This window comes from Equus caballus, chromosome 8 (genome assembly GCF_041296265.1).
Source record: "Equus caballus isolate H_3958 breed thoroughbred chromosome 8, TB-T2T, whole genome shotgun sequence".
Lineage (NCBI taxonomy): Eukaryota > Metazoa > Chordata > Mammalia > Perissodactyla > Equidae > Equus > Equus caballus.
Genome location: NC_091691.1, coordinates 24,295,241 through 24,309,614, shown reverse-complemented (window position 1 = coordinate 24,309,614; position 14,374 = coordinate 24,295,241). Strand labels below are relative to the sequence as shown.

Below are 14,374 nucleotides of genomic sequence, written 5' to 3'. Positions count from 1 at the left end.
AACTTGAACCCAGATCTGCTGACTCTAGACCTAGCATAACAGTGACAGGTAAGTAGTGCAATATTAGGCCCCCAACTTGTACTTTCTAGAACCTCTGAATTCATTCCTTAAGGGGGGACTGCTTAGCTGCACTCCCTCCTCCCCCTTTTTAAAAATTGTGATAAAATATACCTAACATAAAATTTACCATTTTCTAGAGTTCACTGGCATCAAGCACGTTCACATTGTTGTGCATCCATCACCACCATCCATCTCCAGGACTTTTTTTATCTTCGCAAACTGAAACTCAGTCCCCATTAAACAGTAACGTCCCATTTGCCCAGCCCAGCTCCTGGAAACCACCATTCTACTTTGTGCTTGTATGAGTTTGACTCCTCTGGTTTCCTCACATGGGTGGAATCATACGGTATTAGTCCTTTTGTGACTGGCGTATTTCACTTAGCGTAATATCCTCCAGGTTCATCCATGTTGTAGCATGTGACAGGATTTCCTTCCTTTTTAAGGCTGAGTAATATTCCATTGTACGGATAGACCACATGTGTTTATCCATTCATCTAGCAATGGACACTTGGGTTGCTTCCACCTTTTGGCTGTTGTGAATAATGCTGCTTGAACATGGCCCCCTTTCCTTATTTTAAAGATAGGCTGAATGATCCTCCAGTTAGACAGCACAGGTTGTGGAGTGGAGGGGTCTCCACCCCTTACTGGTTGAGTGGCGTTAGACCGTTTTCTCCACCCCGCTAAGCCCTGGTTTCCTCATGTGCGCTGTGGAAATGATAAGAAGCCATCTCACAGAGTGGTCAAGAGGATGGGATGAGAGAATGGATATGAAATAGTTATTGCAGTGCCCAGCACAGAACAAGTATTCAATACATCTTACTCAGATATTCATTCAACAAACATGCAGTGTCTGTCCTGCTGAGGCTTACATTTGCACCCCTCACCTAGCCAGTCTCACCTACCCTGAGTGGTAGACCAAGGTGGGGAGAGGGCCATGGGATGGCCCACCTGGGTGCAAGTACACCTGGGGTGCATTGTCTGCAGTGCATTTAAAAACAGCAATTAACCTCATTAAAGCTGAAACTGATGAGAAGTTGTTCTGCTTTGTAGCATCATTGGGACCTGGCAATTCTAAACAGCGTCAGTGATGAAATACTCCTTCCCCAGGGACAGATGCTCCCCATAGCCCCCACCCTTTGGGGGCCCCTCATACTCCATGTGAAGTCCTCACCTGAGCTGAGTCGTGTCCATATTCTTGGTTCCTTTCTCTTATATTTCTTTTTAAATATGCTACGTACCTGTTAGAAAAATTGGCACCATAAGAATTCTATTTTGCTTTATTGTTGCTGTTAGTACTGTCTGATTGGCATTTCAAAATTAATAGACTTTATGTTTTAGAGCAGTTTTAGATTTACAGAAAAATTCAGCAGATTTCTTTTCAGTAGAGCGTTTCCACTCCCCACCCCCCAGTTTCCCCAATTATTAACATCTTATATTAGTATAGTACATTTGTTACAAATAATAAACCAATATTGATACATTATTGTTAACTAAAGTCTATGGTTTATTCATATTTCCTCAGTTTTTGCCCAATGTCCTTTATCTATCCCAGGATCCCACCCGGGACACCATATTACATTTAGTCGTCGTGTCTCCTTAGGCTCCTCTTAGCTGTGACAGCTTCTCAGACGTTCTTGTTTTTGTTGACCTTGACAGATTTGAGGAGGATTGGTCAGGCATTTAGTAGAAAGTCCCTCTTTGGGGATTTGTGGCTTTATTTTTTTTGAGTTATTTACTGGAAACTTACTATAGGTTAGTCATTGTGTGAGGCTTTAAAGGGGGATGTAGCAGTGAACCGAGACGCTTTATAAACAGCATTTATACATCAGTGACACTGACGTGGTTTCCATTGAGTGTGTGGGTGGAGGGGGGGCATCGACTGTGGAGCGCTCTCAGTCTTTGGCTGGGTTAGGTCGGCCTCTGGCCCCCTTCAGAGACCTTCCCCCTACCCTGGGCTAATATGGCTCCTTTGTTTGGCCACAGAATGTCCTGAAGGAGCACGCGGAAGACGACCCCAGTCTGGCCATCACTGGGGTCCCCGTAGTCACTTGGCCAAAGAAGACTCCAAAGGTAAGACGCAGATTGCCGCCGCTGGGAGACGGTGCCCCTGCCTTTTCCCTCTCCTGTAAGGTGAACGTTGGCATCTTTTCAGGGGGGACCCCTGGGAGAGGGCACCCCAGTTAAGAGGAATGGTTTTGGTGATTCGTTCCTTGCCAGTTTTTGTTTTTTAAAAGGGACCATTTTCCGTGGCTGTGGAAACTGCAGGCAGTGCCCCCTGGTGGTCCCTCAGAAAACTGGGGAAGTGATGTTTCACCTTCCATCTTTAGGGGAATTTTCTTTGTCTCCTCTCCTCTCCCCTTGCTTCTTTCTTTCCTTCCTTCCCTTTTTCCTCCAGCTGCTTCATGGGCTGTTTCCCTCTCTTTGAAAGTAGCCTTTTTCTCTTTGTAAAACGGATTGATGCTCACCATGAGAGTCTCATCAAACACTGGGAAGACGAGTAGTGACGTCACTGCGCGCGTATCAGGAGCAGGTTACTTTGCCCAGTCCTCTGCATTCTTTATCTTATTTAGACTCCAGCGACCCGGTGGGGTAGACACTCGTGACCCGTTTTCCAGATGTGGAAACTGAGGCTTAAAAAGGCGAAGTCAGTTGTTAGGGTACTTGGCAGAGCCAGGGATGCGAAGATGGGTCTATTTGACAGCGAACTTGCAACCAGTGCTTGCCTCAAAGTCCAGCATCCAGAGAAGACCAGTAACATTTTGGCGTGTTTCCTTCCAAAGACAGTGCTAGAGTGGGATATGTATATATTAACCCATTTAGTAACCATCTATCTATCTACACGTGGCTTCACCACTTTCTTGAGCAAGTTATATAAGTTCCCTGAGCCTTACTTCCTCATTTGTAGATAGGGTTATACCAGTACCTACTCCGAATGGTGGTTGTGAGGACTAAAGGAGATAAGCCATTGTTGAATTTATCTCTTGAATAAACTTGTTTCTGGTTTACTGTAATAAGAAATGAAATAATGCCTGCAAAGTCCTTAGGACCAGGACTGACCCGTGGTTAGCGCTCTCTAAATGTTGGTTGTGACTTAAGCAGCCTCCTCGTGGATGGGTATTTTGTTAATTTCTGATTTTTTTTTGCTGTTATAAAAACACTCAGAGGAACATTCTAGATCTGTGCTGTCCAAAATGGTAGCCACTAGCTGTATGTGGCTATTGAGCTCTTGAAATGTGGTGAGTCCAAATTGAGATATTTAGTATAAATATTGCCTAGGATATACTCACGCTAAAAAAGATTATTTGTTGTTCATCTGAAATGTAATTGAGTGAACTGTATTTTTGTTTACTCAATCTGGTGACTCTAGTTGAAATGATAATATTTTGGATATATTGGTTAAATAAAATAGATTTTTAAGATTAATTTCACCTGTTTCTTTTTACCTTTTTAAACGTGGCTACAAAAAATTTGTAAGCGCATAGGTGGCTCACATTATATTTCTCTTGGACAGTGCTGTTCTAGGTTATTCTTTTCACCTTTGTTCGATTATCTCCTTAGAGTATGTTCCTAGACGTGGGATTGCTGGGCAGAAGGGCACCCATTACTTGCAGGTATTGAATTCTAATTCTCTTTGAAGCTTAGTGGGAATTCAGGTGGCAATAGAAATGAAAAAGATATTGCCTCCATATCTTCTGCCCTTCGTTCTCCAATCTGTGGAGGTGTGCGGAATTTTAAAGTTGACTTACCCCTTACGTGGGCACTAAATATAAATGCCATTTATCAGACCACAGACTGTACCTGCAGACATAGCACCTTGAAACAACCCAGCCAGGCCCCCAGCTGCTCTGAATCTGAAGAGGGAACCGTGGCTTTGCCTCACCGCCCGCTTCCCCCCTGGCTGAGGAATTGCTCCAGGGAGGGATTAGGGTTCACAGAACATGGGCTTTTAAAAAACAAACGCACCACTATGCACTATTATCTCGGAGTTAATGGAGGGGTCCAAATGAGCCTTTCTGGGAGAAATCACTTCAGGACTGCAAATGTGTCCTGTCTTCCGTGCCTGAGACCCTCAGCCCACTCGTAAGGGGCTTAAAGGCACTTTTTAAAAAAAAAAAAATCAAACCTCTGCCCTCTTTCCTCCAAAGGCCTAGAAACAGGGAGCTGGCTTCTAAGGGGGCAGTAGCCCCTGTCTAAGTAAGATTCCTGTGGAGGACGGTCTGTAAGCACTGTGCACAGGTTTGGCATGGCTGGTATCATCAGCACCGGCGGGAGACACTGAAACTCCTACAGTGGTTGGGAAAGAGTGGGTAGGAAGGAGAAGAAAGGACTTTCAACGCTTAACAACACTTAGGGAGTACCAGCCTTTTTTTTTTTTTAACACCTTGTAATAAAACAAATACAATTTGCATACCATAGAGTTCTCCCACTTAAAGTACACAATTAAATGTTTTTAGTATGTTGAAAATATTCAAAGAATTGTGTAACCATCACCACAATCTAATTTTAGGACATTTTCAGACCCCCTAAAAGAAACCCCATCACCAGTCAGTCCCCCCTCCCCCCAATCTTTCCCTGCTCCCCCCAGCCCCTGGCAACCACTAATCTGCTTTCTGTCTCTATGGATTTGCCTATTCTGGACATTTTGTATAAGTGGAATCATGTGGTATATGACCTTTTATGATTGGCTTTTCACTTAGCATAATGTTTTTAAGCTTCATTCAAGTCGTAGCATCTATAGGTCCTTCTGCCAATCCTCTGCCAATCCTCCTCTTTTCGCTGAGGAAGACTGGCCCTGAGCTAACAACCATGCCCATCGTCCTCTACTTTATATGTGGGACGCCTACCACAGCATGGCTTGCCAAGCGGTGCCATGTGCACACCTGGGATCCCAACTGGCGAACCCTGGGCTGCAGAACTGGAATGTGCAAACTTAACCACTGCACCACTGGGCTGGCCCCCTTCATTCCTTTTTCTGGCTGAATAATATTCCCTTGTGTGGATATACCACATTCTGTTTATCCATTCGTCTGTTGATGGACACTTGGGCTGTTTCTGTCTTCTGGCTGTTGTGAATAATGCTGCTGTGAACATTCGTATACAGGTTTTTATGTGAACATGTGTATTCATTTCTCTTGGGTAGAGCCTAGGAGAGGAGTTGACTGGTCAGATGCTAACTCTGTGTTTAGCTTTGGGAGGAGCTGCTGACTGTTTCCACAGTGGCTGCAGCATTTGCCATTCCCACCAGCAGGTTCCAGTTTCTCCATGTCTTCACCAACATTTATTACCTGTCTTTTTGATTAGAGCTGTGGCAGTGCAGTCTTCTTCTTTTTGGTTTAGTTTATGTTTTCTATAACTTATTTTAAGTTTGCTGTATTAGTTTATAAGGGCTGCCTAACAAAGTGCCACAGACGGGTTGGCTTCAGCGACATGACAGAGATTAATCTTCTCACCATCCTGGAGGCCAGAAGTGTGAGATCGAGGTGTCAGTTGGCAGGGCATGTTTCTTCTTAGGACTCTCTCCTCGGCTTGTAGACGGCTGTTGTGTCTCTCTGTCCTTTCGTGGTCTTCCCTTTGTGTGTGCCTGTCCTAATCTCTTCTTATAAGGACACCAGTCACACTGAATTAGGGCCCACCCCAACGACCCCATTTTACTTTGGTTACCTCTTGAAAGATCCTATCTTTGAATATAGTCACAATCTGAGGTCCTGGGGGGTTGGGACTTTAACGTGAATTTTGGGGGGACACAATTCAGCCCACAATATTTATTATAAATTATCTCAGAACTACAAAAAGGTATAAATAATAATAATGAACACCATGGCCCCCTACTCAGCTCTAGAAATAAGTTATTGCCAGTACAGCCAAACCCCTGGGTATTTTTCCTCAGTGGATGTGCCAGTTTTTAGATGCAGTTTTTAGATCTTATTTAATCCTTACAAAGAGGCCAGGAGGTGGAGCGTATTATCTCCATGGTGCAGTTGACACTGGGGGCTCAGAGAGATACACTGGTACACCTTGGGCCACACAGCTTGTGAATAGCAAGGCGTTCATCCCCAGATCTGTCCCTGTGCTGAGAGGAACTCAATGAAGTGTGGCAGAGGGAAGGGGGAGGGGAGGCCCGCCACTATATTTATGCATTTCCTGGCTGGTGGGGTTAAAAAGTTAACAGGAGAGGAAGAAGTAAGTAAACGACTGACTGCCTGGGCCACCCGGGGTCTCTCGATTCCCAGGTTTGCAGTCGGCTTCCTCCCAATTTGATGCAGGCTGGGTTGAAAGATCAAGGGTGCTCATTGAGGCTGTCAGGATGCGAGGTAGGGAGCGGTATTCGGTCTGGGTCAGGTTACTTAACAAGTAATTAATGCTAAATGATGATTAGCAAGAAATGCTTTGATCTCCCACCTTGCCTCCTGGAGAACAAAGTCCTTTTCTGGAACTGATTAGGTGCTGTGAGGTCATTTCTGATGTGGTGCCTTTCAAATCAGAGATGCTACTGAATCACCATCCGTCACCATTCACCCCAATTGGCTGTTTCCACCAGTGGTGATGGATTTGTTTTGACCCGTCTACACTCTGGCCGCTTCCTTTTATGACCAGGTGGCAGGATTTAGGGGCCTGTCTGTGACCTTAGAACCAAGCCAAGGAACTGAGCTTTTGAGGCCTGATCTCTGACCTCAGCCTTATTAGCAAGTTGACCTTCAGCTCACCAGCCAGACACTTCTACCCGGCCTGCCTGCTGGTTCATTCACAGAAAAGGAAACTGAGGAAGGAGGGGAGACTGAGCCGAGGTTGCCTCTGGAAAGCAAGCCTGTTGATGAATCCTGCTTCTTAATCCGTTATGTCTAGTGGCCAAACTAGGCCACCACTTGAATTTCAATTATTGGCGCTTTTTTTTGGTGAGGAAGATTGTTGCTGAGCTAACATCTGTGCCAGTCTTCCTCCATTTTGCATGTGGGACGCCACCACAGCATGGCTTGACGAGCAGTGTTTAGGTCCGCACCCAGGATCTAAACCCGCGAACCCTGGGCTGCTGAAGCAGAGCACACGGACTTAACCACTACACCACCGGGCTGGCTCCTATTGGCAATTTTTATGGAGTGTAGGAGCAGAGTGGCTGGAGTGTGTATGAACAAGTGCCCTGACAGGGGACGTGGAACCGTCCCCTTCAGCAGTTATTGGATCAGCTTCCTTACGGGGACACTATGGGGCCACACAGGAACCATTGGAGGAAGCGGCATACACACACCTGATGTCCGTGTCACCCTCAGTCCTGCCTTGTTTCTTTTCCCTTCCTCTGCATTTCCATCTGGGAGGCCTGGTAAGTAGGGGTACCTTGGGAGTGACACTCAGCCTTTCCCTGAAGGAGAGGCACATACTTCAGTAAAAGAAGCCCCCCTATACTTCCTATCTCCTCCTCTGCCATGCTCCCAATTCCTGTCACCCTGCAGTAATTAAGTTGCTGATGTACAGTTGAGGAGGAGGATGACGACGATAAGAGCTGCCATTTATTGTTGCCTACCCCGGGCCAGGTAATTTCCTAGAAGGGCAGTGTATTCTAATGAAGACCAGCACTCAGGCTGGTGGCATCAGCTTTACTTGGGGAGCTTATTTAAAAAAAATACAGCTTCCTGGGCCCCACCCCAGATACTGTGATTCAGTAGGTTTGGGGTGGAGCCTGGGAATCTGTACTTTCTAAATGCTTCTCAGAATCACTGGAGAGCTCTGGGGTTAGATGCACCTGGGGATTGAATCCTGCCACTGCCACTTACTAGCTGTGTGGTTGTGGGCAAGTCTGAGCCTCAGTTTACTCATCTGTAAAAGGGGCTGTCAGAGCCTTTCGTGCAGGATTGCCGTGAGATGCTGTCTGTAATATACCTCTATAGTACGCCATCAGTCAGTGATGGCTATTATAATTTTTTGTAACTCTGGGTTACAAGTAAACAATAACCCTGAACCTTCCCTCCCAGAAGGCTGGTGATGCTCTCAATGGAGTGGAGGACACGGAAGGAAGAGCCAGGAGCAGGGGAAAGCGGTGAAAAGTTTAGAGACGTTTTCCATCCCTATATTATTCTTGGCTGGTGCAAGAATTTAATGTCACTCAAGGGCCCGAATGGCTTAATTTCCCTAAAGTAGTCACAGCTGAGCTGAAATGGCTGGTGTTTCCTACAAGGGGCTGGTTCAAAGAAGTGCTTTCTTTTTTATCCCTTCCTCACTCCCCTGAAGGGAGATGTCCTAGGCCCTGTGAGCAGAGGGTGACTTTTGCCTTAGAATTTGCCTCTGGGGGTTTGAGGCAGCTGAGGCCACCTGCTGGGCCCAGGGTAGAAGGAGAGGGTGTTGAGAGTCCAGGGTGTTGAGAGTCAAGGGTGTCCAGTCCTTCTACCCTCCAGAGATCAGGAAAAGGCCTGAGAGCCTCGTGGGAGAGCAGCCTCCGAGACCCGGAACATGTGATGCTCACCAGGCAGGAAGGAGGCCGGCACGGGAAGCCACAGGGCCAGGAGAGCAGAGAAAGGCAAGAGAAGCCAGTGGACAGCGAGGAGGGTGCAAGGTGGGGGAACCAAGCAAAAAACCATCTGAGACCCTTGCGTGGAATCCCCAGGGTTTTCCTAAGTGATAGCTAAATCATTTATGGAGTTTGGAGTCTGGCAGGTTCCCAGAAGTGCAGCAAAAAACCTGTGATAAGAGAATACCCGCAAAAGATGGTCCGCTTATTCTGAATGATGTTATGTACAATGTCAACGTCAGAAAAATCCTGTTGAAAGAAAATTGTTGGTGGTAAAGGGAGAAGCAGGGACCCAGGTCTCTGGTTTATGTGGGCTCCGATTCCAAATTTGTTAGTGACTGAACCGTATGATTTTGTACCTGCTGGTAATCTGGATGACAAGGATCCCATCGGAGCCCCCCTTTTTAGTGGAGTGAACTGAAGCCAGAAAGTGGAAGTTTCCAGAGTCACACCACAGGAGAGATCTGGGCAGGACAGGACAGTAGCGTTACCTGCTGGCTTTCTGGAGGCACGAGTTCTAGCCATCTTCTCTCTGTACAAGTCTGTGTCCAAATTTCCTCTTAAAGATTTTATTTTTTCCTTCTTCTCCCCAAAGCCCCCTGGTACATAGTTGTATATTTTTAGTTGTGCGTCCTTCTAGTTGTGGCATGTGGGACGCCCCCTCAGCATGGCCTGATGAGCGGTGCCATGTCCGTGCCCAGGATCTGAACCCGTGAAACCCTGGGCCACCAAAGCGGAGCGCGTGAACCCAACCACTCGGCCACGGGGCCGGCCTCCAAATTTCCTCGTCTTATAAGGACACCAGTCATGTTGGATTAGGACCCTAATGACCTCATTTTAACTTCATCACCTCTGTAAAGACCTTTTGTCTAAATAGGTCACATTCTGAGGTACTGGAGGGAAAGATTTCACTATGTGAATTTTGGGGCAGACACAGTTCAGCCTATAAACTTATCAAACCTTCATTGACTATCTTCTTTAACATCATCTCCCAAATCCTTAACCTGGCCTTGAGTGCCCACGTCTCCAATTGTCCCTGTGCCTTAGGATCCCTTGAAGTCCTCTCATCATCTTCTATACATTGCCAGAGAACTGAATTACTCCATATTTTCCACTTACTTGTCAGCCTCAGTCTTTGTGGGAATACCCTTCTTATTTTCCCACATAGAAATTCTCCACCTTTAGGCGACCACCTTCTCCAACCTAATTCCTTCCTCACCAGGAAGCTTCCTGAGCTGGATGTCTTCGAGCTGTACCTCCAGAGCCCCACTCCAGCGCCCCACTCCAGCCTCCTCCAGGCACTCTGTGGGCTGCATCAAAGGAATTCTTTACCTCTCTGGCTTCTGGTTGGGCTCAGCCAATGGGAGGTATCAGCAGGAGGTGGGAGGAGAGAGAGGTTGGGGTATTTATTCCCCTGGTTTCCTCCCCATGACATCATTGCAGGTTGGCTATTTCCTTCCATGAAGACCACAGCTTCTGTTTCATTGCTTTCTCCACGTTTGCTCTCTGCTTTTCTGATTACCATTCCCTCCCCCAGCCCATTGGTCAAAGGGAGGTAATGGCTCATCACTGTCACTAGGCTTGGGGCGCATCACCATGCTTTGTTGGTTTCCCTTGACTCTATTTACACTCTGTAAATTGAGCCTTTGTTAAACTCTTCTCCAGGACCTGGTGTGAGGGTGCCAGGGTGCCATCTATTTTCTGCCAACATCCTGGCTGATATACTCCCCCAATTTCCCTTCCCACTGGACGTCCACATTCTTCTCTGCATTTTGTTGCATATCTGTCCTAAGCCTCCACTAGCTTCTTGGGACTGGAGCTCACCTTATTAATTCTTTCCTTACCCCTTCTTGTATCCTATCATGCAAGATTGCTCCCAGAGAGCATGGGCCCGGGCAACGTTTGTTGAATGAATGAACTTGAGAGCAGGATTTTCCCAGAGGTTCTAAAAGATGAAGTTGTATTCAGTCAGTTTCCGTCTCTTTGCTGTTTCACCTGCTCTCCAGATGCCTCCGAGTCTTCTCTTTGGTGAGAATAAGATTCTCCCCTTTAACTTTTGTGTCTCAGTCCCAGCCAATTGTTGAAAGAATGCTAAATGGAAGAGTACTAAAAAGAGCTCCTGGCGCTCCCTAGATCCTTTTGTCCCTCAAATTTAGGCATCCCCCTTAATCCCACCGGATTTACCTCACCTGGATCTTACCTCACCTGGAATTTTTCAGCCATCATCTGTATCATTTTAGAACCACTTTATTGGAACTTTAAGACAGTGTTCAGCTGCAATAACCTGTAATTAAAGTCTATAGCCCAGGATTTCTTTCTTAGTCTGATAACCTGCTCAGCTGTCTGTGTTAATAATGCCAAAGACAAATTCTTGGAAAGCAATTGAGATATTGAGGGCTCCTGCCTTTGGTGGAGTAATTAGAAAGCTGGGCAGGCACTGTAAGTGATTGCTTGCCATTATCATGGTTTTATTTTTGGAACAATGGCCTATCCTTCAGACTTTTCTTTTTGTCAGATGTCATCGTGTATTTCTCATTTTAAAGGAGGACACTTGATCATTGACATTGGGAATAAGTTGTCCTAGTCTTTCTTTCCCCTCTCTATGATTTGGCTTTGCTGGAAAGATGGATGTGTGCGCGAACAAATGACGTTGTCAGATAATCTGTTCTTCAAATTTAGGTGATCTAGAGGAAAAAAGCATGATTATGTGAATACAGGTGAAATATCTGCATTGTTTGATTTTGCTTCATGTTGCAGAGATGGGAAGGGCAAAGGTATTTGTCGGGACAAGGGGAACCTTGATTATACACAAAGAAAGTGGGTGGGAAGTGAAAGCTGTAGTAAAACCTGCTCTAAACCACCAAGGAGTGTAAAGGACTGAACAGCAAGTACTTTGAAGGATTTCAGAGATAATCTCACTTAGAAAAATGATATATATATATTTTTTGGCCATTTAGATTTGTTTCCCTCCTGGTTAATGCTTATAGGACGAGATAGCAGGAGGGCTTGCTGGTTTGAGTGTTCCTGATTGATTCTTCTGGGGAATGGTGTTATTTCTTATTTTATTTTTTTCAATTGTGGAAAAATATACATAAAATTGACAATTTTAACCATTTTTATGTGTGCACTTCAGTGGCATTATTAAGTACATTCACATTGTTGTGCAGCCATCACCACCACTGATTTCCAGAAATTTGTCATTATCTGAAACTCTGGACCCCTTGAACACTAACTCCCCATTGCCCCTTCTCTCCAGTCCCTGGTAATGACCTTTCTACGTTGTCTCTATGAATCTGACTCCTCTAAGTACCTCATATGAGTGGAATCATACAGTATTTGTCTTTTTGCGCCTGGCTTATTTCACTTACCAAAAAGTCCTCAAGGTTCATCCTTGTTGTAACATGTGTCAGAATTTTTTTCCTTTTTAAGGCTGAATAGTATTCCATTGTGTGGATAGACCACATTTTGTTTATCCGTTCATCTGTCAATGGACACTTGGGTTGCATCCATCTTTGGCCATTGTAAATGATACTGCTGTGAACATGGGTGTGTAAACATCTTTTCAAGTCCTTAGTTTCAATTCTTTTGGATATATACCCAGAAATGGAGTTGCTGGATCATATGGTCATGTTATGTTTAATTTTTTGAGGAACTGCCATACCATTTTCCATAGCGGCTGCACCATTTCATATTCCCACCAACAGTGCACAAAGGTTCCAGTTTCTCCAGATCCTTGCCAGCACTTGTTATTTTCTGTTTTTTTGACAATAGCCATCCTGATGGGTGTGATGTGGTGGGTGTTATTTCTTTTTAACTCACTTTATTTCTTTATACTGAAGTATTCTTTAGAAAATTACTGATATCATGGCATTCTACCCTTAAATACTTAGATTTGCACCCTGAAAAAGAATATTTTTCTACATAGCCAAAATAATGTGACACCTAAAAAAATTTACAATTCTTTAATACTACCTAATGCCTGGTCATATTCAGATTTCCCAAATTACCCTTTACAGCTGCTTTGTCCAAATCAGGATCCAGTCCAGGACCACACATTGAATCTGTTCTTAATTCTCTCTTTTAATCTAGACATTTCTCAGGACAATGATTTGTAGAGAAGATGGAACCATGTGTCCTGCAGAATATCCCGCTTTATATAATTGTCTGATTGTGTCCTTGTGGTGTCATGTAGCTTCTTCCCTATCTCTTGTAATTTCTGTAAACTGGAAGTTAGATCTAAAGCCTTGGTTAGATTAAGGTTAAATATCATAGTTAGTGGATTAAGGTGATGCCAGCCTGATTCCTCCATTATTCAGTTATGTTGGTCCCTCTTTCCTCCAGAGAATAATCTGGAAGCGGATACGTTGGCCCCTTGCTTCCCTCCATCATTCACTGATGGTTTCAACACCAATTGATCCTTCTTTCCTGTATCAATAATTTTATCAGGAGACGAAAAGGAAGCTTTGAAGTCCATCATCCCTCCCATATGGATTAGCTGGCTTTCTTTTGCAGGACTTTCCCTCATCAGTTGGGGCTACCTTTAAATACAGTTCCTCCTGAAAAGGCAGCATACATGCTTAATTCTTTCCCTTTAAATACCAATTTTCAAAGTAAGGAGTTGGTTTTAATGACTGCTTCAGATGGTGACGGATGAGTTTTGTCAGGCTTTTTCTATTTTGAGTGTCATGATAAACTCATGGATTTTCATAGATCCAGGGGGCTTTTAGAGGCAAATTGGCCTGCTGGAGATGAGCCATTTTTAAAGAAAAGCAAGAATGGTAAATGAAGAGCAGCACATGGCAACAGCCAGAGAGTGTGTGTGTGTGTGTGTATGTGTGCTCGTGTCTGTTCCCCATCCCTACTCCCAGCCACACCAACCTGTGTGCGCTTGCATTTGTCATTTGTCCCGGAGCAGAAGAGCCTATCGGACCCCCGCAGTGACTGTTAGCAGCTCGTTTGAGAGGTGATTCAACTATCTCTTTGGTTTGGTTAGTTTCAACATGCCCCAGGATTTAGGGCCTTCATTTCCTAACCAGATTGCCTTTCAGGGATAGGAACTAAGATCCCTCTAAAGTGATGGCTGATGAAAATAAAAATTTTTAAAAAAATATGCTTTTTTATTGAGGTAAAATTCACCTAACATAAAATTAACCATTTTACAGTGGACAAGTCAGTGGCAGTTAGTATGTAGTCAATGTTATGCAATGATCACCTCTATCTAAACTCCAAGATATTTATTTTCATCACTCCAGAAAGAAACCCTGTACCCATCAGCAGTCACTCCCCATCCCGCGTCTCCTCCCTCCAGCCCCTGGCAACCGCTAATCTACTTTCTGTCTCTATGGATTGACCTACTCTGGACACTTCATATAAATGGAATCATATAGTACGTGGCCTTTTGTGTCTGGCTTCTTGTTCTTAGCATGATGTTTTCAAGGTTTATCCACATTGTAGCATGGATCAGTACTTCATTCCTTTTTATGGCCGAATAACATTCCCTTGTATGGATATGACACATTATGTTTACTCATTCGTCAATGGATGGAAATTGGGTTGTTTCCACATTTTGGCTATTGTGAACAGAGCTGCTATCAATGATGAACATAATTTTATTCCTATTTTGCCTGTTAACTGTCTGCTTTATCATCCCATTTTGAGTAATCTTTGGATTTGGTCTTTTCTTTTGAATCTAAGTTCCACGTAACTTTATACAGACTTGTTTCTCCAAGTTCTTTTTTGAGGATGGTAGAATAGATAATGTGATGGGTGCTCTGGTTAGGAAGGAAACCAAGGGGGAGATGTGGTCTTGTTAAGAGA

General features: G+C 44.6%; 1 protein-coding gene across 22 annotated transcripts in view; it reads left to right on the top strand.

Annotated features, from left to right (window-relative positions):
• KDM2B (lysine demethylase 2B) overlaps positions 1-14,374 on the top strand; it is a 118,105-nt gene that overhangs the window by 67,471 nt on the left and 36,260 nt on the right. For all 22 annotated transcript variants that reach the window (XM_023647189.2, XM_070220233.1, XM_023647191.2 and 19 more), the window contains one exon: positions 2,044-2,130. In XM_023647189.2, the coding sequence (XP_023502957.1) occupies positions 2,044-2,130 (87 nt within the window). The remainder of the gene's footprint in view (positions 1-2,043; positions 2,131-14,374) is intronic.